A 23,906-nucleotide genomic window follows, 5' to 3' on the forward strand; every position below is an offset into this window, starting at 1 on the left:
TAACTGTCTAACTTAAGAGTACAAAGAAAATTACTCAAGGGGAAGCATATTGGCACATCTGATTAAGCAAGAGTCCAGTATAGTGGATACATGCTGCATGCTCACATATGCAAGACAGGAACGCACAATATGCACTTTCCTCAGAGACCTTACAATAAAAGTTCTGCTATAATTTATACTTCGACTCCTTAGCTTCTGTGCACAGAAAGGAGAGATTATACAAATAACTGTTTAAATAGAAATTACAGGTACCTCTTGCAGGAGAAGAGGCAGAGCAGGCAGGGAAAGCAAACGTTCTGCAAGGACGCAGGAGAACAAACACTGGGAAGCAGGCTCGGCAATCGGTAGTCACGTACAGGTTGTGTGAGGCACCCCTATCTATATCCAGGGTCTAACAGCAAACCGATCTGTGCTAAGGACAGGTGACCTACCAAAATTCAAATGTACACAGCGTGAAAGCCATTTAAGCATACAAACTCCCATGGCAGCAGGAGGGGGTTCCAGTGCCTGTCACTTGGCACCAAAACCTTCAGCACAGGACAATGTCTCTCACGGACAGGCTCTGGCCCTTACAGAAGCTGTATTAACTGGGGACTAGGGAGTTTTCACTGACAGCAAGAGATAACATCTCACCCCAGGCACAGTCCTGCAAAGCATCATTAGCTTTTCCTCTGGAAGCTCCAGCAGGGTTTTTCTACCTTCTACCATCACAGCTTTGCACCTAGTGTGCAAGGCTCAGAATACAAATGTGCATCTAAGTGAATGTAGGCCCTTGGTACATCTCAAATACTTGTTTCTTTTTTCATCTTTACTTCTTTAGAGGAACATTTAAAGCTGGTAGTGCAACTTTTACTAACGTATGTTGCTGACAACAATAATGCTCACAGAAGTACTGTATAACTGTGGGGTGATGCAAGAGAAAGAAGAGGTGCACTGGGATGTCAAGAAGAGACAGAAGTTTGAAGGGAAAGAAACCTCCTAAGAAAAATAGAGAGAAGGTCACATTCACTCCTTTGTGAAGCCCTCTTTGTTCCTGTGGCCAAAATCCACAGCACAACATTACAGCTTTTCTCCAGCACAGCCCACTCTTTCAAAGCAAGTGATTTGATCTCATATTTATTTAGAGTATAGAGTTAGCAATAACAGAAGCAAATTAAAAACAAACCTGAGTATCACAAGCTAATCCCTCCTATTTCTACATCACAGCAAGCTATACCACAAGGTAAAGTGTACCAAAGACCAGCCTGGGAACCCTGGACAAAGGTAGTAAGGTAAGTTTTGAACAATGTTCACAGTTGCATAGATTGTATAGAACTGAGGGCAGAAAATAGATGGTGATTTCCTAATTAAAGTCTGGTAAATGAACAGGGTTTCCCCCACAGAAATTACTTTATCTCAGTAAAATTACTTTCTCTAAGTAAAAATTACTTTCTCTCAGTAAAAGATATATAAAATCTTTATCTACTCCTGCATTTAAAACTTTAAACAAAGTGCCATCAAGAGAGATGAGACAAATAGTTCACATACAACTAGCTATCTGGATACAAAAGGAAAGGAAAAGCACTCATGTTTTCTTTCTCATATTAAGGGGGGGGGGGGGGGAGCGCAGGGCAGAAATCTTCCCCAGCTATCTGTCTCAATTCAGAGACCAAATCCCAAAACAGGCATCTGCAAATGGGAACCTCTGCACAAATGGGAACCTCTGCACAAACAGTCCTCTTGCATTCTTGGTCTGATGTCAACTCAGAGCACAACCATCCTCTTTTCCTTATTAGTAACAGAGATTAAGAAACTGCTTTATAAGGCAAGTGATATTACTAATAGCAGTTTACCTTAAAAATTGAAAACTTTTTGACTATCAGCAACTTACTATTAAGCCGGCTTGCTTACTGTTGCCCCTGAAAAAACCCAACTTGCTTCCAATCCTCATTTTGTCATCTTCTTTCCCATTGGCATAAACAAAAGCCACACTGGTTTAACATACAATTTATAATCCTCACTCCTGGTTTCCAAAGATTCACACTAGTCTAATTTAAGACATTTGTCCATAACTAATTAATGTAAAACACTGGAACTAAGCAAGTAAGATTTAGGTTTCAGTTCAGCGAGAGCCACCTGTTTTGTGTTAGGGCAAGACTTGAGTTAGAATTCAGTTGCAGGGTTTTCAGATAATTTTTATTTGTTATTAGTTACCACTGTCAAGACACAGGAAAATAAGGATCCAAATATTCAGTCAATTACTTTTAGGGCTGGGTAGCAGCCAGCAGGAATACTCATTACTGGGTTCAGCAAGGGTCTGCCAAATGATGAGAGATGTTAGCATCGGCAGGGAAAATTTCCTTTCTTGGCTTGTATCTGCTAAATGCTGCAGACACCAAATTAGGCCTAAGGATGGGTCCAGAATGAACAATTTAGGGCTAAATTTAGGACTGTCCTAAGCAGTAACCGTCTGTTAGGACACAGACTAAGTTGGTAGGGTCACTGAGATAGGAAAAGGAGAAAAGTGAGCCAAAACTGGCAGTGAGCTTGGAAGGGTGCAGCTAGCCATGCCCACATCCGAGGCAGACTGAAGCAAGCAGGAGCACAGAGGCAGGACTAAGTCAGGGGACCGCGACCCGCGCCAGCAGCAGGGCGAGCATCCGCGCAGGGTGCGACAGCCACCTGCGCCTTCAGCCCGAAAGGACTGCTAGGCACAAGGTGACGTTTGGAGAAGCCAAAGCCACTGTACTATGGCTAGCACAGCATCTGTAGATCATTGCCCGACTAGATGTAGTTCTGGAATTGACTGCTGGATTTGGGGTACGTTTCCAGCCAGCAGAAGCCCACATGTTCCCGATTCTAACAGGGCACCAAGAAGAGCACAGTCCCAGGTCCTTCACATTCCAGAAAGTACAAAGAAACAAACCGATGCAGTCACCACCTTGCCGGAACATTTACCATGATTGTGTGCTAAAACCGAGCATTTAAAATCCAACACATCATCTTCAAATCTGCAAGCTCCTACACCAAAACAGTTCTGATCACTGCTTAGGAAATTGAATGGGTAGCCTGAAACTGTCAGACAATTCGCAATACATTCCCAACATCCACAAGCTGTTTTACAAAACAGAATATTCTAATGCACGGGTAATAAGGTTAAATGTCAGGGCCTCCTAATTACTAACTCCATTTCCAATAAAGACTTGATGTGCAATCTTATCTAATCACTTGGTCTCTCACTTCACCCATCTGTAAACAGAACTAGCAGCCCAACCTACTCCACAGGATGTTGAAAGGCCAGCATCTAAAATGCTTTGCGCACTTTGGATTTTTTTTTCTAAACGCTATATAGGTTAAGAGGTTTGTTTGTTTATTTTGAAGACTAATCTTGTATTTATGCATTTTAAAGTGTACATACTTTACATGACAGAAAAAAAACAACCAATGCTATAAATAGAACACCGGAAACCATTACCAAGAATTTAAAATGGACTGTGACTTGGCTGATCATAAGTAAGCAAACTCAGCTTTAATTTTCCTGATGATAGCTCCTTCTACTAGGTTTTTCTAGTGGCAACCCTAAACAAGGAACTTCTCCCTATCAAGAATCCCTACCACACCAAGCTGTTCACTGCATGATTATAAGGCAAAGCAGGAACTCAGGTAGAAGGGGAATTCCTTAATTATTTCATATCACTAACAGCATGCAGAAGGATTAGTCATTGCTAGACAGACATGCTTCATTTTTCTTAGACACAGAGCAACAACTCTCAATTCTACCCATCACATTCATTACCCACTTACAATGGTAAGTGCGTATCTTACTGGAATCAAAACCATTCTAAAAAAAAACATTAAATCAGCTCACAAACATCATCATAACTTAAGAAAACAAACCAAAATTAAACTGTTTACTGACTCCAAGGAATTCTCAGCTCCCCATACTCCACACACCACTAAAATACTCCTGTGGGCTCTGATCCAGAAAGCATCAAAAGTCCAGAAAGCATCAAAAGACAATTTGTGAAGTGACTGCCATAAACCAAACCCAACAGGTTTAAGCACACAAAAAACACAGGCAGAAAAGGAAAAACAAATGCCCAAATTCACTCAATAATCATTTATTGATGAAAGCTATCACAGTAATGTTGCAATGTTGTACAAAATAATATGGGGGGGGGGGGGGGGCAGTCCTGGAAAAGATTAGAGAATCCTTCAACTGAAAAGGCTGAAGGAAATTGCACTAGAGAGCATTATAATGGGTCCCTCTCTGGAAGCAAAGGAACCGCAAATAAGCAAGTAACTTCGAAAAACAAGCAAGCAAGAAACCCCACCACACCCCTCCTCAGAAGAGGGCTGACATGCTGTCTGACGTTACTGATTACTGACATCAATGTATTCCATCTGCTATCTTTTAGAGCTATAAAAGCCCTGTTTTTTCCCACCTAATTGTTCTCCTGTCAGTAAAAACTCAACTGACATTGGCAACGCTGGAGGTTTTGTAAGGGAGGGATGCAACTAGGAGACATGGCAGTTTAGGGAAAGAAAAAGAATAAAAAAAGCCTAGGAACAACATTCCTATTGATTTTGCCATTAACTAGCCAGCAAGGAACCCTCTCCTCTGTAACATCAGTGGCTTGCAGCAATGCCATCACCAGACAGCATTCATTCTGTTCTTGCTCTTTGAGTAAATTACTCCTACTCAGTACATTACAACTGAGTAGGATAGAGCAATGGCAGATGCATTGAAGCAAAGGAAAAAATTTTAAAAATCTAAACCATACCTTTTCCAAAGCCTAGCAAGGGATTAGGGGTATATATTTCACAGAGGACTTGATTCAGCCTTTACTCTGTCCTAGTAGCTCTGTCCCAAAATTTCTTAGGAACCCTGAGCATGCCTCCATGTTAGCTATGTGCTAAAACGCATGCTATTGGACCTTTCCTACTCTAATATTCGAGCTAGAACAGTCACATAGGTTTGCTCTATAAATTTTCACCAGGACAGCTAAAGACATCAAATGAGGTAGAGGAGGCAGCAATCTCTGGCAGGCTACAGCAAGAATCATCTAAAAAGTCACACTACGAAGACCTCTCAGAAGGGAGACAGAGAGAGGAGACAGAAGCACAAACCACTGAGCTAATGTCAACTATTTTCCAAGCAAAATTCCTTCCTGGCATCCCCCAGTGCCTCTGCTTGTTACTCAGGAAATGCTACCCCAACCCACCCGCCCAGGCACTCAGAATGAAACTCGGCAGCTGCTCATATCTCTCTCAGCTACTAAACTAATAATAGTGTCCAGGAAGCAATGTTCCAATAAGGCCACTCAACAATGTCCTCATGAAATGTGAGACCAGCTCCTGACAACTATTAAAATATAGGAATTTTCCATATTTAAAAGAGAAATTGAAGGAGAGGGCCTCAGGAAAAAAATTTCTATGAAGAACGGCACCCTTACTCAGACAATAACTAACTCCCTTTATGCTTAAAGACACAAATTATCTTCACAGTTATTTACTTTCAAATCTGAGACATCAAAAGCATATGATCCCTTTAGTCTGCTCACAAGCCTTCAATGTCCTAAATGCAAGCAAATCATAGCTATTACAACAGAAACAGAAAGCATATACAGAAAGCTTTATTTATAAAAGCATTGAAACTGAAACAAATGTTGATAGATTTGTTTGGGTTTTGTTCAATGCTTTGGGGGCATCTGAGATTTTTGTTTCAGGAGGGGCTTTGCTTGTTTGTTTCTGTTACATGCTGCTTACAAACACTGTCAAGTTCCATTTAGAGAAACTTTTCTCTGTACCAGAGAGAAGTGTAGGGGAGGAGCTATCAGATGAATTGCTAATGTGGTCCAGTTGCTTGCTCCATCCAGAAGATGACTGCTACTTTTCGTGACTGACATCTTAATTCCTAATTTTACTTTAAAATGCATTGATAGTAATAATGCCAAACTAATTTTCAAGAAGGCATCAAAGCCATCTTCCTTGTAAACACTTTAAATTAAAGAACTACAAAGAAGTACAAGAAGGAAAAAAACCTTCTCAATGAAGCAAGCTTTGCAGTAACTTTACAAATCTGAAGTGGATTTCAGTATGTCCACGGAGCACTATAACAAGGTTGGCATACCTAAGTTTTACTTCACATATGGATACTTTCTATAAAAAAAGTGAGTGACGATATGCTATAAACCTTAGAAAAGCCAAACTGTTGACTTAAAATTTCCACTTGAATAATCTGCATGGCAAGGGCAGAACAGCTGCTTTCTGAGTTCATACTGCCATGCCCTCCATACTGTGATGTCTAAAATGTGACTGTAGGAGAATACAGCACATTCTCCTATCAGATTCTTTATTAAGCTAATTTACTTGAAGAGGATAAAAAAAGTTCAGAACTACTGCTCAATTCAAAAATGACTACAGAAAAAGAGCAGTGGGTGCAGTCTCGCATAATGCAGAAGGGACTGATATACAACACTTCTCTATGACATTTCGATATCTGTGAAATGCTTTATAGATAAACGTCCCCAAGTTTGAGGCAATAGCTTAAATAGTGACAGAAAAAAAAAGATATAAAAAGGCAAAAGGCTTGCCCAAAGCTGCTCCCAAAGTCACTTCTCCAGACACAGCTTGCTCTTCTGTTCATACCATAAAATTACCCATGTATGTGAAAAGACAAAACATTTTTGGCTTTAAGGGAAGAAGCTTGGGATGAAGGAATGAAGACATCATTCCATTAATTTAATTCACTTGTTTGCTGCTTAGTGTCTGCTCAGAACTGTGCAAATAAAAAGCTCTATCACTACACATTCTTTTTTTTCATGTTATGTTACACAAGACTCAAATCAGTTACAAAAGGAGTAAGTAGTTATCTATACAGGCAGGATGTGGAGGGGAAATGTAAGCTGCATTGTGCTTGCCTCCAGATAAAAAGCTAGTTGTATAAAAGATGAAAATTTCACCCCTCTAATTTCACTAACCTCGCAGACATGAACCATATCCACTACAGAAAGATCCTCAGGACTGGCAGCAACCTATAGCAGCAATAAAAAAAAAAAAAAAAAAAAAAAAGCCCTAGATACAAATTATGTTGCACCAAAACATAAGGTATTTTTGTAACTAAAACAGAGGAATTCATACCTAAGATACGTTCCATTTACAGACATATGAAAGTGATTAATGGAGGCAGGAAGGGAAATAAAATTTCCAGGTAAGTGTACACAAAGAATCATTTCTGTTGAGTCTCAAAGCTACATTTTCAAAATAATATTTGTATCTAAGACGGTAGCTTGAAGGACTGTCTCCTTCTTAAATACACACATTAAAAATCATTCTCTACTAGGTCAATCATCATGATTACTAGGCCAGATATAGACACAACCCTTCTCCTGGGTCTTCCAAGCTGCTAGTCATTAGATCTCAAACCTCCAGGAGGGCATTTCCAGTTGTCAATTCCCTCAGAGCAGGTTACACTACTTGAGCACTACCTAGAGATAACGGCCACCAGTTCTCCAGTGCTTGGGCTCTGCAACAGATGGATGAATCTTTCCAAGACAGAGAACACATTTCAGCTCTTCTTAAACCATAGTTTCCTGTCTTATCTAGGTTTAATATCTCCTTTGGTTTTGCTCTAGGCCCTCGGCAAAGTTCATCTGAACAGAGGACCAAGTTCCTACACATGAGATTCAAGGTTGTAACACAGACATTTCCTTAGTTCATTATATTAACTACACAAAAACTTGAGCCGAATGTCTGCAGCTTAGCCCCATTCCTCCATAAAACATAGCAAAAGACTGCAGTAAGAGGAGAGAAACAGGTGCCAACAATAAATTTTCATGCTCGACTAGCTAGTCCCCTACCCCTCAAGGAGGGCAGCCTCCCCCCTCAGGTGCAACCCTACAGAATCCCATGGGAAGAGCACTAATGGTGCTTGGTAGACACACAGATGTGTTTTGTAAAAAGAAAAAAAAAAGGGCCATGGGACAGAGGAGTGTTTGCAGATTCTTTTTAGCATTAGATTTTTCTACTTCTATAAGTAAAAGAAATAAAAAAGGATGCACTACATCCAGGTAATTTTATTTCTTTTAGCAAAGGTGCTGAATCCGCTGGAACAGGGGAACAGTTAGGTAAGAGGCACAACAGAAATTTGAAACTGTGCATTTTAAAACAACTGAAAGCATAAAGGAAAATGAGGCACAATAAAAGTACATTAATATTACCACAGAGCAAGAGTGTTCAACAGCAGACTGGAAGAAAGTCAGCTTTGTTTCAGAAAAGCTTGGAGGCTGAAGAGTTGAACAGACAAAAGCTTTGGAGAAACAGTCATTTGGCTTGTAACTGAGCTTGTCAATTGGACCAGACCTTTTTGACAGAGAGAGCATACAACCTGATATTTTAACAGGAAAAAAGTATTGACATAGTAAATTATACTGTTTTGTTCTCAGAGCACTGATGTGCTTCAAAGGCTGAAACTACGCAGCATTCACAGTCTGTTAATCCACATAGGCAAAAAACTCAGCCCCATGACAGATTTCTAAGAACAGTGCCCCACTGCCAAAATGGTGTTTCAAAAAATTTTTCTCAAGTCCTTGGTGACCTGGCAGCATGCTCCCTCCAGTTGTTTGCAAGATGGTGGGATTTTTTTTGAAGAAGCATTTTCTAAGCAATCATATTTTCATTTAAGTCTGCTACAAGTTTCCTTATCAATTTTTTTTGTTCCATCATACCTACATTCAAATATTATTCATATTTTTCAAAACATGTAACTCTTTCTAATGACTGACAAAATCACAGATTAAGACAAACAAGCAAAAATAAGGTGCTCTCCCTCTGCTTGGGAAGAGAGCCCAACTTTTGAGATTTGATATTTTATAGTATAATTTTTCTTAAGGCTGAAATGCTGCAAGTGCAACACAAGCTCCAGATTCTTCCCCATGAATTCATTCCTCACTTCTAAGTCCACACACATCAGCCTAATGGAGGAAATAGACAAATTTCAAAGCTAAAAAACACTCACCAGCAACAAAGCGGATGAGAACCTACTCCGGGACGCCACATGCTACAACATCCTCCAAGGCCCAGGTCCGATACAGAGTCCTGCTCAGTTTCATCCCGGATACTTGTTTTTCCTAGCCAAATTAAACAAAGCAGGTTTTTTCCTCTTCAAGGACATGCAGTCCCAACCAGCCAGGTGTACATACAGAAGCTGGAGAGAACTAAGGGAAGCTGTAACAACCAGATCTACGGAGAGGCAAAGCGTTCTCTCTGACCTACCTAATGAGCTGATAACTCTCACCTGCCCAGTCCTCTCAACTGAAGAGGTAACAACAGGACCTTTATTCAAAGGTGTGGGCAGTAGTAAAACCACAATCCATTCAATAACACTGTGATTTTCCATCTCTGTAAATTATTTTTCCCTCCCGCTGCTCCTTTCCCACAGAGGACAACCCCAGCATGAATGATTTACAGGAACTTCTGATTTGGCCTTGGCCTGCGATGGCCACATTGCTTCCGAGGGCCTGGGTGTTTTCTCTCTATTTTTATCTTGAAAGATGAGCAAACACACAGGAGGGAAAAGAACAACAAGGGAAGGAAATAAAAACAGAGCAAAAAGGAGTAAAAGGCATTCACAAAGTACAGGGTGGCTGCAAGAAGATCCGTCCATAGGTGCAAGTAGGTATGGAAAAACGACAACATGACAATGAGGTTGTCTGCCAAAAATTGCCAAAAATGTCTGCTTAGAAAAATAATTTGAGAATAGCATAAACCCAGCCACAGAATTCCCTTTCCAGTATCTTCTTTCCCAGTGAGATACCTAAACATGCACTTTGGATAGCAGGCATACATCTATCAGACATACAACATGGGGCATTTTAAATGGCAGCCACTGTAGCTGCCCTCTCTTCTAGCAAAGTCACACCCAGAGGGCACAACCTCCACAGGAGCTGCTGGGATGGAGCACATGTGCCTACCTCAACTCACTGCAAAATATGACGGCTTAGTTTAAACTTGGCAAAGAAGATAGGTTTGACTTAGCAACAAGACAGATTTTGGGTGCTGATTAAAACTGACAACTACAGTGGGCAGTAGCAACCACCAGCAGAGAGAGATGTTAAATTCCCTAAGGAGTAGTTTCTTAAACTATTCTGCCAATACGTGTGCAAGCTCATTTGATCGTGTATTTTACACTCACTAGATATTCCAGGAAAGCATTCAACTGCTCGAAGTGTCTTAATTTCCCAACTCAAAAACACAAAGACTTTTAAAAGATGATCAAAACACTGAGCACGTCATAACATCTCAAGAACAACTGTCACAGAACAACAGCAAATCTGGTCTGGAAACTCATAAAAGCGGCATTAGACCCAAAAGGAAATCCCATCAAACATAAGCAAGTCATAAAAATTATCTCTAAAAGCCACAACCCACCCTATCAAAACATTAAGCATATTGCCAAGATTCACACACTGTGGACTATCTCCCTCAAACAGCCAAGCCTCTGCTTTTTAAGTTAACATGTTAAGTGCTGCAGTAGTGACTGAAGATGGTGTTGCAAAATAAAAGCACTGAAGTCAATGTAAACTATATACGTTAATTATGTAATATTAAAAAACAGCTGGAGAGGAGAAGTACTGGGATGCAGCTCTTCCATGCCAGTCCAAAACATGTTTCCAAGCGCTCCCTGTCCAAAGTGAGGGCAGAGCACCTGGCCTGTATGCTACTCCCCTTGCTGTACATCAGGAAAAAAACCCCATAGCAGTCCAGGGCAGGTTGCCTCCCTTCCCTGCCCCCTTAGAAAAAATCTGTACAGATCAGAAAGAGATGTTCTGCCTCACTGAAGACCATGACTTTGATTTTAGACTGAGTTAAGAACTGGTATTGGTGTCCTAAGCGCTGCTTGTTAAAATTTGCAACATTTTTGCAATAAAGAGCTGGCAAGCAAAAGGTAATTTTAGGAACAGCACACACCTGCATGCAGGCTGAGCAGTGGGTCTATTTTTCTTTATTTAATTGCAAGCAGGTGATTGCACTTTACAGACTGTAGGGCAAATCCATCCTTTTTTCCAATTCCTTAAGATGGATTCAGATTCCATAAAATTCAATATTATGTTTCTAAAAGGCTTGTAATTAAAAAAGAAAAATATCAAGAAAAAGCTTTCCAACATTATTTACCAGACAACTTCTCTAAAAATTGCAAACCACTGTACTTATTTCTATTGTTTTTGTCCTGAAGACTGACAATGACACTAATCACTGGTGTCCTCTTTAATGCCCGCTTACACAGTATCTAAGCTTAAAAATGACATATTTCCCCAAAACAATTAAAAGACAGAATCACTTCATTCAACAACAGTCACATCTCTTGTCACTGAAAAATATCCAGGTAAATTCATGAAAATTCTTATTTTTCTGAAATCCCATCTTCTAGTTCACTAGCACAATGCTCTACTTTTAATACAGAAAAAAAAAATGAACAGTGGAACATCTACAGGACAAAGAAGGTAATGGAGCTAGTTAGTAATCCAAGCTGAAAAGACGTGATTCAAGATGACAAACTGGCATCCTCCACAGAATGAGCTTGACACTTTTTATAGCTACTGACACAGTAATGAATGCTTTACTTTGGGTGGAGCTAACGCAATGTTCTGCAGAGTATTTTCTTAAAGGAAAGCACTTCCCCGATACTTATACAGAAGCAACTTTATCTACAAGTAGAAAAAAAAGTACTTAGTTAATTAGGCCCTAGCTGTGGCAATTATCTTGAAGTGAAGGGAAAAGCAACATTCTACTATGTTTTTCTAAGCAGTTCTTTAAGGGAAAGCTGTATCAGATGGGCCCCAATGTACCTGTCTGCCTTAGTTTCCTAATGTTTCCATTATTGAGCGGAATTCCAATAGAAAGTGTTTTTTTTAAAAGGTATATACTGCTCAGTAGCCTTTATGATACAGGATCTAGAGCTGCCCTAGCAGTAATTTTTATCTAACTGTGCCCTACAGAGTATATTTCAAATTTAAATCTCAGAGTGTTCACTTAGAGCATTTATTTGCTTACTGTTATCATACCTAAAGATAACAGAAATTAAGCTCATTTCAAATTCAAATCTCAGAGTGTTCACTTAGAGCATTTATTTGCTTACTGTTATCACACTTAGAGATAACAGAAATGAAGCTCATTTTTGAGGTAGTAATTTAAAACTAAAACTGCTTTCTAAAAAGCTAAACGTAAAGATTTATTAATTCACAGCTCTCACTGAATTCAAGGTGAATTAATCTAAGATAGAGTCCTACCTAATCACTGCTGATTTAGGAAACTTTGCAAACAAGTTCAGCTGAGGCCCTCTTACAGTATTCCTCGCTTCCCCCACCTCGTTAAATAAGAATGACATTAGTTTTTACTTGGTCTTTGGATTCTTTCTAAATCTTTAGTGAATGTCCACTTCTTTTCTAGAAGTTATTGACAAGTTCTACATTAACTGTTTTACCTTACTTCTTTGACATGTGTCAAAGTAGAGTGTCAGTAGAACAACATTTCTGCTGCTGAAAATTCCTAAGATTTTGAGAGCTGGCACACATTGTACGTTCAGCTAAGTGGTTTCGTAAGTGCAGATTACACTAAGGAAAGCTTTAAAAAATGGACAATTAGCGCTTAAGGAAAAAAAGCACCGTGGCTCTAGTGATCTGAGTGGCTTTAATGATGTGTTGTTATGTGGATTACAACAGTCTTTACAGTTACATAATAATATCCATCCCAGGTCAGACCAAAAGCCTACCTAGACCAGTATCTGAGATGTCAACCACCACCACACACTAAAAGAACTGGCCAAGAGAAAGGAATAGGGGTTTGGCCAACTCAGACATCAGACTGGGTCTTGGGTTAGGCTCTTCAGTCAACTGAAAGGCTCAGCCTATTCAACTAGGTCAGAGATGGGATTAGGAATGGCTTTATTCCCATTGCCGACAAGATTTCCTGTCTGCTTAACTTTTTTATGGCAAACTTGTAAATGACCAGTGACTAATAACACCTCAGAGGAAACAAAAGAGAATTCACTATTTTTTTTTCTCACAAATGCCGAAATACTCCCTGAAGCAAACCAGCATTCTTTAGTAACAATTATCAGTAACTCTTTATATTCCAACAAAGTCTTTCTACAGATAAAAGAAATTTGGTTCTTGTTCTGTATTCTGTCTGGAGGAGTGCAAGGAATAACCCTTCTGTAAAAAACATAAAACAAAAATAGCAATTAAAAAAAAAAAATCACCAAAAGCCTGAGAACACTGAGCTGCCTGCAGAGACCTGGGTAGTGAGGATGTCTGTTTTCCGCCTCTGCTGCACCAAAACAATGGCCAAGACCTCACAGCACTGAGCTCACAACCCAAAATCTCAGAGTACAGGACAAATCACCCTGCTCTCAGCCGAAATAGAGACGGCAACGTAATCAGGGACAGGCCTACCCCAGTGAAAACCACACAATGGGGCTGCTGGGTAGCAAGTTTCTCAGGGTGCAAGTGGAGGAAGGTGGCTGCTCTGCATTCTAGCACAAGTGATAAGAGTATTTGAATACTGTAGTGCCCACATGGCAGCAGATGGTCCTTACTTGATGCAAGGCTCTATGATGCATTTTAGCCGAGAGGCCCACGTGGGGCACTCTTCCCTAAAAAACTTTGTCTAGGCTTCCCTTAGATGGGCACTGCATACGAACCACCCCTTGAAAGCCTCCGAAGGAACTCAAGTTTTCTGTTTTCCCAGCTTCTTCATCTTCCGTCTTCATCAGCAGGTTACAAAGTCATTGCAGCTGCCCCAAACAGAATTCTGCTCTGATCTGAGCCTAAATCCAAGAATGAGAAGACTCTACTTTCAGGCATGTGGAATAGCTGTCAGCACACACTCACAAGTATCCTTTACAAACCCCCTGTGAGATGCCCAGGGTCAAAACCTTCGCTCACGCTGGCTCTCCCTACTCCACCCGGAGGTCTCAAAAAAAGTGGCAGCTCCTGCTGTACATTTACGGAAACGTCTCCAAAAAAAATCTTCAAAAACCTCAAACAAATCTCACGCTCATATCAAGAGAGCAAGAGTTGGACCAACATAGGAAGAAGAACTCGGAAGCAAATACATAGTATTTACCCAGTGTATTATTTAGCTTCCAACAATTTGCATCTCAGAGAATTTAAGAGCGCAGAACTAACCTCTCAAGTTCCTTCCACGTTTCAGAATAAGTGTTCTCCAATCAGGCACCTTTAGATTCAGTTTCTCTCAACAGAAGAACAACTAACTCCATCCAGAAGTTATTTATAAACTATTTTGATCCTCCCTTGTTTAACTGAACTGGAATGCCCTGAGAAATATTGCACTTCTATTTTAAAAGGCATATGTATATACTGCTTGTATTTACTAATCACTAACAGTGGAAGAAAAATTGTCTTTCTGTACTCCTTTTAAACATATTTAACTGTCATGAGAAAAGAAAGAGCCACCTATTGTTTATTCATCTTCTAATATTTAGCTTGAACTAGACAACTCAGTGATTCAAACCATTACACAGGAAACGAGACGGCTTTGAGTCGGTCTTTATCTTTCTATCAGATTCTTGAAACAACTGAAACTTAAAAGTGTGAAGATACACTTGAAGTATGCTTCATACTGGAAACTCAACAATTAAGAATGCAAAAGATCCTTTTTTTTGTCATCGTCTTTTTTTTGTTGTTTTTTTTAAAGCAGTCTAGTCCCATACTAACAAAATCAATTCTTCTGAGTTTTAGGTGGGAAATACACTCCCACACAACTGAGGAGACAAATGGAAAGGAGCCAAAGAGAGGATCCACATCAGGTTACTCGTTTGTCCTGCAAGACACTGATGACTCCTGCGATTAGAGGGAGTGGTAGCAGTATCAGTTTCCCACCTCTCAAGATGTAACCCAGTGCAGGCATCATCACAGTGATTTACCAGGCTGTCTGTCAAGCAGGAAGTGGGATCTATTCAATCACATCAGTTATTCACACCTAAAGAATCCTCGTGACATTTCTTGTAATCTGCTGCTTTACAGGTGAAATAAGGAAAGCGCTAAGGGAGGGAAACGCAGGCGGTCTCTAGTGCAGTCACTACATTTCCTGCAAATTTAAGAACAATAGTGCACCTATTACATTTTATAGCTCACTCAGAAAAGCTTATTACATTCACATATCAATTAAAACAGATGTAAATTTTGTAATTTTTCTGGTTCCAGAAACAGAGAAATACTGTAGCTATTCTTAAGATGACACTTATTGTTCAAAAGACTGAAACAATTTTCCCAAAATTGTAGTCAACTGCTGTCTAAGAGACGGTCATCTAAGCTCTCAAAACGTCCTGCTCTATTATCACATTCTCTAGATTGCGACAAGCCAGTCTTTGTGCAGAAAATGCAGTTTTGACAGAGGTAAATAGCTAGCTCTGCATCTAGACCAGTTCTTGAGCTTGGTTTTTGGAACAAGTATTAATCCCATTTGGTCTCCTGACAGCAAGCGAATCGGGTTCCTCAAAGAATTTAGATGCCGGTGTTTTCTTCTGAACACACAAGAAGGACCAATACCCTAACCACTGCAGGTTTAATGAGTTTTAACTCCTCCTTGTGTTTTCCTGGTTCAATTTGTCTTTTAATGTCTGTTGAACAGTGGCACTGTTTCACCAGTGGCAGAGGAAGACGACTCGGCTTCAAACCTGTCATGCAGGGCACTCTAAAGGAGAGAGACAACTACCAAAACCTGAAATGTTTAAGGAAGGATCTAATCTGTGTTTCCACTCCTCAAACAAGTATGCTGAAACGCAGATGTTTGTTAGAATAAGGTACAGCACTTAATCTCGAGAAGAAAATTTCTGACTGTCATCTCAGAAAGGAAGGAATTGCTTAGACCTGAAGACTGGGCAGGACCTCAGATAGCTTCTCTAAATATTTTGCACGGGCTAGCCCTAAGTATTTCATCAAACGCTCTCAGGCCAGGTGGCTCTGCTTGGCACGCTGACCCCCTTGGCTCCCACCGCACACAGCTAAGCACGCCGAGCGCTGCACACCAAGCCAAAGTTAGCACAGGATTCTGCTGTGGATAGGAGGCTTGTACAAGTTAGGGCTTTCCTCACCACCATCAGCTCCACGCTTTCAAATTAAGTTCTGTATATGTAACTGTACATGAGAAACTGATGGTTTGGGCAGTTACCAAAACACTGTTTAGATGCTTAAGGAATAGAAGCAAAGTGGAATGATTTCGCTCTACCATTCTTATCCAAGTTTAGGGACACTTTTTTACTTTGCACTCCAAGTTAAGATGATTTATACTGACACTTCAGGTCACAGATTTCAAATAATCCCCGAAGAACCCAATTTGCAATAACTGAATGTTAACTGGCCAAAGAACAAGAGTTACAAACAAGTGAAATTTGATATGGCATTTTCTACCTTTTTTTACCCAGGCACATCCAACAGAGACAATAACAGGAAAGAATGTTTCTTTATTTGCACAAAATGAGTTTTCTCAGTTTTTAAAACCCTCACCACATCCAGGCAGCTACGCTGCTCAAATCATTGGCCAAATCCCTCTCAGTTTACTTTAAGGGAAATACCTTGAAAGCCCGATTCCCTGCCTTCAGAAGTTCTCCACGATACCAAAGATGAAGTATGCTTCTGAGAACACAGTGCCAGCGCGCTGCATTAGTGTTTTCTTTGACTAACTGGTATAGTCAATCACCCTACTAGATATTGAGGGGACTGCACTACTGTATCTAAAGCGGAAGAAATTGTATTACCACAACACTACATTAAGAACATGCATTAACACAGTCATTCAAGGAATATAACATGATTCCCACATAGATCACAGCATAAGTAACCATATATGTGTGTATATATATTTTCAAGGAGTAAAATGCAAAATTAAAAAAACGCCATCACATTTTAAGAGGCCAAAGACGTAGAACTGGTAACTGGTGCAGCCACCGCAGAACTGCGAGTCTGGTAATTCTTGAACGTACTTGAAATTTTTACAAAGGTGCGCTTTCAGCAGCCTCTTCACAGACGACAAATGCACATACACGCACATCGCTGTTTTGAAATACACGATTCACAGACGCCCAGCTTGCAACGCACCGGTAAAACCCGACACCGAGTCCTCTCGGCCGATTTAACACCGACAGCAGTAGCTCACTTGGGGCTCGGCACCGCCAAACACACGAGCCAGGCCCGGCCAAGGGAGCGGGCAGATGCGGCGGGCGTTGCGAGCAGCGGAGTTACCCAGCGCTGCTGCCGGCGCTGCCGCCGCTCCCCCTTATCCCCTCTCCGCGGCGAGGGGCTGGAGGGGACCCGCGTCCCCACAGCGGCTGCTGGGGGAACCCAAGGGAGAGGCCGGAGAAAGCCGGTGCAAGACTCGCTCCAACAAAAGCCAAGCGCCGCCGGCTCAAAGGCGAAACCTCCCGGCGCCGGGCCCCGAGCCGCCGGGAGCCGCCCCCGCAGCGACCCGGCGCCTCCCCCCCCCCGCAGCCCTCCACTCACTTTTGGTGGCGGCGATCAGATTTTTCCCATCCTTGAGCAACTCCTTGATAAACTTATTGGTCTTCTCCAGCTCGGCCTCGTGGGCTCGCACCCTCTCCCTGAACCAGGGGCTGTCCAGGTAGCAGTCGCTGAACTCCAGGGGCTGCAGTCCCATGGCTGCCGCTGCGCCGGGACTCGCCTCCCCGCCAACCTCTCCCGGCTACGCCACAGCAGCAGCGACCTCCTCGGCGGTCGCGGCGCAGCGGGCGTCCCCACGGCGGTCAAGCGGCAGCGGCGGCCACAAAGACAGAGCGGCGGCAGCGGCGGCCACAAAGACAGAGCGGCGGCAGCCGGCGGCTCCCCCCGCGCAGGGCTGGGCGCGGGCAAAGGCGAGCCGAGCCGAGCGGAGCCGCCCTCCCCGCTGACTGAGGGGCGGCGCGGCACCGCTCGGCGCGGCAGGGGGGCGCTCCGCTCCGCTCCGGCTCCCGGCAGCCCCGCCGCACCACGCCCGGCCGAGCGGGGCGGCCGGCCTGCCTGCCTGCCGCGCCGGGGCCCGCCTCCCGCCCCGCGGCGGCGGTTACACAAGGCTGGGGCGGCGAGGGCGCGCCTCTGCTGGCAGTCCCCGGGAGAGCCGCCCCCCTTCGGCCCACACGGGCGTCCCCGTGCGGGGGGCGCGGGCAGGTACTCCCCTACCAGCCGCCGGGCACCCCCCCCCCGAGGCGAAGTCCCCCTTGTCGGGGCGGGGGGTGCTGTGAGGGGGCCCGGCAGGGCCTGGGCGGGAGAGCCCGCACGGCAGAGGCGGCGGCGGCTTGTCGCAGCAGGCCGCGGGTTGCCTGTCCCCATCTGGTAAGGGCGGGGAGGCCGCCCGGGTTTTGAGCGGGCGCGGGTGGGTGATTCACCTGGCGGAAACGTCCGTGGGCTTTAGGAAGGGGCAGAGCAGGCCGTCAGCGGGAGGAAGCGCGGAGCGGCGCACGGGGGGCTTCATCCGAAATCGGTCGGCGGTGTCCGCGTTCGCCCGTCCCTGTCCTGCTCGTGTGTCTGGCCGTGAAATACTGAGTAAAGTAGATACAGCCTCACCTGTATGTCTTTGTTTAATAAACTAATACAAACCGTTCGCATCAACAAGTCCTGCGGCAAGAGCAAGACCTGGAGAAGACCGCTCAATGCCGAATTGTTTGGGTTAAGAACGTTAGGAAACCCATGAAGGGAAAAGGCTTGTAATTATACTCGTGTTTATAATTCAGCTATAATTTCATGGGTTTAATGGTTTAACGGTAGTGCAACTCCTAGTGATTTGGTGCGACTTTCTGAGATGATTGGGGATTTAGTCATGAATATATGTCTAGATGTCTTCTTGGGGAGTAACTTCAATCTGTTTCATTCTCTGTATTTTGGCAAATTTAGTGTAAGTTCCTGCTCCTTTTGGAGCAATGAGCTTTGGTATTAATTTAAATATAATATTGTTGGGCCCACAGTTAAGCCTAGTCTGCATTGGCCAGAGAAACAAAATAGAGCTGCCTTTTTTGGATATAACTTACATTTTGAAGACTCACACTAAAAAAAAAAAGCTAGTTTTATCTTTCTTTTAAAAAGTAGCACCTAAGATTTCTAGAGATGACCGAGATGAAGATAGCTGGCAGTGTTACTATCAACCTTCCTCTCTATGACCCCAGGCACTGACCTGCAGAAGTCGTGTATGGAAATAGGTGGGCACTTCAGGAATCTCATTTAAAATTACTCATGTTTGTAGAACAGTGTATAGGGTAGAAGATTCAATTTTGCAAACATTTAGGTTTTTTAATAACTATCCACTTGAGAGTCTGCTTCAGAAACCAGTCTGAGGGTGTGCGTTACCCACCAGACAGCAGTCACTGAGCTCACGTAAGCAAGCACAGAATTTCGTGATCAAAGGCAAAGGTAATGTCCTCAATGCTCATGTAGATGAGGAAAATAGGAAAACACAACTGTGTAACGAAAGGGACTGGGAGAGGGGACTTCCACGTGGAGGCTCATGAGTAATCATCGTTCCTGAAAGTAGTCTTAAATAGGGCTGTGGCCATGCCGGATCAGCTGCTACTTAAAAGTCCCCGATTTGTCTGAAATCACAGCAGGCCAGGAGGTGCTATTGAGGGCAGATCCTGAACGTTCAGCCTTTCAGCCAAGTGTTCTACCTGGTAGATCACATTATCTGCTGTGATATTTATTTTCTATTATTATTTAACTGAGAAGTTACTGTGCTACTCAAAATTTTGTTTAAAAAGAATTTAAAAAAAAACTTAAAGAAATAACAAACAATTCTTATCTCTGTTTAGATTACTGGAGCAGCATTTCAAGAGTAAGTATGCCTTCCATGAATAGTTTGTTTATTTGTCTTGTAGTTGTCTTCAGGATTAAAATTAAAATAATTTTCATGCTTGTTTATAGTAACTGCACTTTCTCTATTGTAATTCCACTGAAGTGCATGCATTGTGTGGGGTTGCTTGCATTCAAATTTTAAAAAAGAAGAAAAAAAATTGAATGTTTAGTTTAGCCCTGAGTTTTTTAGCTGGCAAAAAACCACCAGGTCTAAAATTTAGATTTGTCCTACCATGACAGGCCTATTAGGGGAAAGTGGTATACCTACCTCAATCATATAAAGTAAAAATGTATTCCATTCTAGTTGCAGCTAAAAGGAGCAGTGGTAGTCCAACAGAAATACATGCTTACACATAACACATTTTTCCCAGAATAAAAAGAGGTGATGTGTATTTACATAATAAGGAAGCAAATTCACTATTATGTTGATATTCTACACTGTTTATCCAGTATTAGTATCCAGACAACATACTGGATTCCTACCACCAAAATTATTAAATCTATCTTTTCTTAAACGTGACCCACCAGTGCAAACCATTGTTGGACCCTGAAATGGCAGAATTGTGATTTAAGGGGAAAAAAAAAAAAAAGACAACTTGAGATGGAAGACTGAAGAGAAATAACAACACATTAATTTAAATGGACGAAAATTACCTATCTAATAAACAATAAAAGGAGTTGCACTTCCTTCACAAATTAAGGCTAGAAGGTTTTTTTATATCAGCAGTTTAGAAAATTCTCCTCTTTTCTGCCGTTCCCTACTCAAGGTCATCAAATTTTACAGCCTTATTGTAGCCTCTTTTAAGAGACCACGACATAGATTGACTATGTGAAGCTCTGGCAACATCCTCTCCATATATCGTATATTTATCTTTGCTTTGGTTATTTTCCTCAACATTCATTGCAAGCATGTTTTCAGGATATACCCTATTCAAGTCATTTTATAAAATGGGCATACAGCAGCATAAGTGTACGTTTTGTTCCATCGTACCTTCCTTATGTTCTTGTCTGATGACTTCAACATCCTGATTTTCATGAAAGACAGTGGTCTGATCTGTGGCTGATTGTGTCTCCAGTCTGTATGTTATGGAGAGATAGGTTAGAAATTAGTGAATTTAACTTTCAAGTTTTATTGACATTTTATTACAGAGCATCGATATCAGCTCCACCATTTGCAACATGCTGCTGTGTTGAGTTGTTGAAAACATGATTAGCAACAGCATCCTTCCAAGGTATTGTAGTTTCTTCTCTTGTCCAAGCACTTTTACCTCCGTTAGGAGAAAAGCCCTGTCATGGGTTTATAGAAGGTTTCTAGAATTTCCTTCCAACTCCCATCTTGCTCATGACTGTGTCATCACTGTTGGCTTGCAAGATGTTAGGGGCCTTACACATATGTGAGGTACCGCTAGACCACATGCTCCCTCTCCTCTCATCCATCAAGAGTGCAAATGGAAACAGACTAATCTCTGACCACCCACGATGCAGACCAACTTTATTTATTCTACTGGCAACCAATTTGATGATTATTATGGCAATCATTTATATATCTGATAAGACGGACATTCCTTTCTGGCACTCCTTTATGGCACAAGCTTTACCCAACAAATTATTTTAGTATGCAGCTGTATGCTTTTTCAGTGTTGCGAACATTATATTCTGTGGCCATTTTTTTTTCTGAAGTGTTCCATTAAAAAGTTGTGAGTATGAAATTACCAAATATCCTTCCCAGCCTTTGAACTGAACTGAGTCTTGTGAATTGCAAGGATTTTACACTGACACTTTTTAGTAATCTTCTCCCCCCAAGATGGGTCAAATTAGCACACAGTACTACTTAATTTATGCTTAAAAATAGGCACTACAAACCATTTACGCTATCCATCTGGCATTTGCTCTGACCAAAAAAAAATACAGCTGAACAAGTTTGGAGAATCATGGAACTACAGAGGTGCTGGGTCATTACAGTATTTGGTCCAGTCTAGCTCCTGTTACACCTCACTGTCCACAGATGATAATTGCCTGTACTTCCCTTTCCCTTTAGTGTGGTCTCTCTCTCCCCCCTCCCCTGTTGTTAATATTTTTTTTCCCCATACTGTCATCCTCTAGCTGAGAAGCATAATTAAGCTAAACTCTGAGAAGTTTGTTCCCCATCTGTAACTAATTTAAAGGTCATAGCTTTTCTTTCAAAACTGAAGGAAGGCTTGGGTGCTTGTTGATACCAGTTGATTTAATAAGATATTACATCCTCCTTTAGAGCTCAGTTCACATATAAAATATTTGATACTTTCTGACATTAATATTTGCACATCCTCAGGGACTTCATCCAGCCCAAGTGCTTTACCAGTTCTTATTTTATGTTTTTCTAGAATGTCTTTCCTCTATCAGAAATTGATTCTAGTGTCATTCAGGTTGCCTGTTCTCAGTTTTTTCCTTTAGGTCACTTTTCTCAAAACATTTGTAGACTTTCCCCCTCTTATAATATTATAGAGTAGTAATTAAGTTTGCCATGGATTACAGTTTAACTGCCACTATGTTTTCATTTAGACTCGCGTTCCCCCTCCATATGTGCAATTTTCATCTTGTTCAAAATGTTGGCCTGACATTTTTAAGTGGTACTCATTTGTTTCTCCAAAATGAGGACATATACAATATCCTCAGCTGTAAAAGCCTAGAAGAGCTGCATTCATGCTTTAGAGAAGGAAAGTAAATATGAACAGCTTCCAAACATTTCATAATTAGTAAACAATGCCATGGCCTGTTCTTGTTACAGAAGTAGGACAAGACCGAATGAACTCTGCCTTTTTTTAGAAAAGGTCTGCACTCCAGCGCCCTGCATGTGGTTGTTCCCCAGAGCAGGCAACCTGCCTGGCTCCACAGAGAAAGAACATAAGTGGTAGTGTAGGCATGGGAGGGAGCGAGATAAGGGACTGGAGATGTGGAGCAAAGCTCTGAATTTTGCTCCTCGCAACCTCTGTTGCTCCAGAGCAGAGTTGTTAGTCAAAGGCCCAAGACAACTCGGACTTGTTTATGACTTAAAACTAGGTGATGTGAATGTTGTCCTCAACTGTCATTCTTGGGACTTACCAACAGTGGAATTAAATTTTAGGAATGCCATAACTACAGGGCAGTCATAGGCAGTGCCTGCACAGCATGCAGTTCTTGGCCTACATCTGGTAAACATTTAAGGTGGTAGTTCTTATCTGTAGAGCAGGTCTGAACAGCATCGAATGGCAAGGGACTGGATTTAGCATTGCTGTGGGTCACTTCTTGTCCTGTGGGTATGAGCTGAATAACCAGCTTTAAAAGATTGGCTGTGGATGGAGAAAGAACATGGACAATGAAAATACCTTTATTCCACATGTGTATAGATAGGAAGAAATGGTAAGACAGTTTCTAGTCAATTCACCATGTTTCACCTGAAAAGTAACAAGCTAAACTAGCATTGAAAAAACAGTTTACAGAGTTTTGTCTGTACTTTTCTCAAACCTTTTCCTTACCAATAAAGTTATGAATTTCTTTTAGTCGCGTAGAGCCTCCTTCTTGTCACCTTTCAAAAGCATTAGCTCTTCTGTAATACTAATTTCTGGCATTCTGTTTTTTTCTTGGTTCTTAAACACGTAAATCCCAGCTGTTCCTTTAAGCAAATAAAAGACAAGTGAATGTCTACACCTTAAAATTGTAGAAAAAAGCCGAGGGGTGGGGGGGCACCACGACGACGGCTGACCAGAAAAACTGACCAGAAATAACATATAGCGAGTATAAAGCATAACAGAAGCAAAATGATTTTTCAGTCTTGCTGGGCGCGATCCGGCGTTGGGCCTTACGGTCCTTGAAGGTGTCCGTTAAGCAGACGCGCCCCTCCCGCCCCTGGGGCGGAGGCGAGCGGGGTCCGGTCCTGCCGGCAGCAGCTTGAGGGAGGGATTCCTGGGCGAGGGCCGAGGGCTCCGTGCCTGCCGGCGGACGGACGGACAGGCGGCGCTGAACGCCCCCGCTTCAGGGCACCCCCGAGGCCGGAGGGGAGGCGGCCGGGCTGCGGGCAGCCCCCTCAGGGACCGACCGCCAACAGCGCGGGAA

General features: G+C 42.2%; 1 protein-coding gene across 6 annotated transcripts in view; it reads right to left on the reverse strand.

The window, feature by feature from the left end:
* Positions 1-18,574, reverse strand: part of ARHGAP10 (Rho GTPase activating protein 10) — a 156,076-nt gene extending 137,502 nt beyond the window's left edge. For 3 of the 6 annotated variants that reach the window (XR_012651564.1, XM_075035099.1, XM_075035114.1), the window contains exon 1: positions 17,502-18,571. Coding sequence is in view for 4 of the 6 variants with exons in the window: in XM_075035099.1 (XP_074891200.1) it covers positions 17,502-17,655 (154 nt within the window). In the remaining 2 variants the exon portion in view is untranslated. Of the gene's footprint in view, positions 1-17,501 lie in introns of all 6 variants that reach the window. The other 3 variants (XR_012651565.1, XM_075035107.1, XM_075035088.1) reach the window with 3 other exon arrangements.
* Between the last annotated feature and the right edge of the window lie 5,332 nt (positions 18,575-23,906).

This window comes from Buteo buteo, chromosome 1 (assembly GCF_964188355.1).
Source record: "Buteo buteo chromosome 1, bButBut1.hap1.1, whole genome shotgun sequence".
Lineage (NCBI taxonomy): Eukaryota > Metazoa > Chordata > Aves > Accipitriformes > Accipitridae > Buteo > Buteo buteo.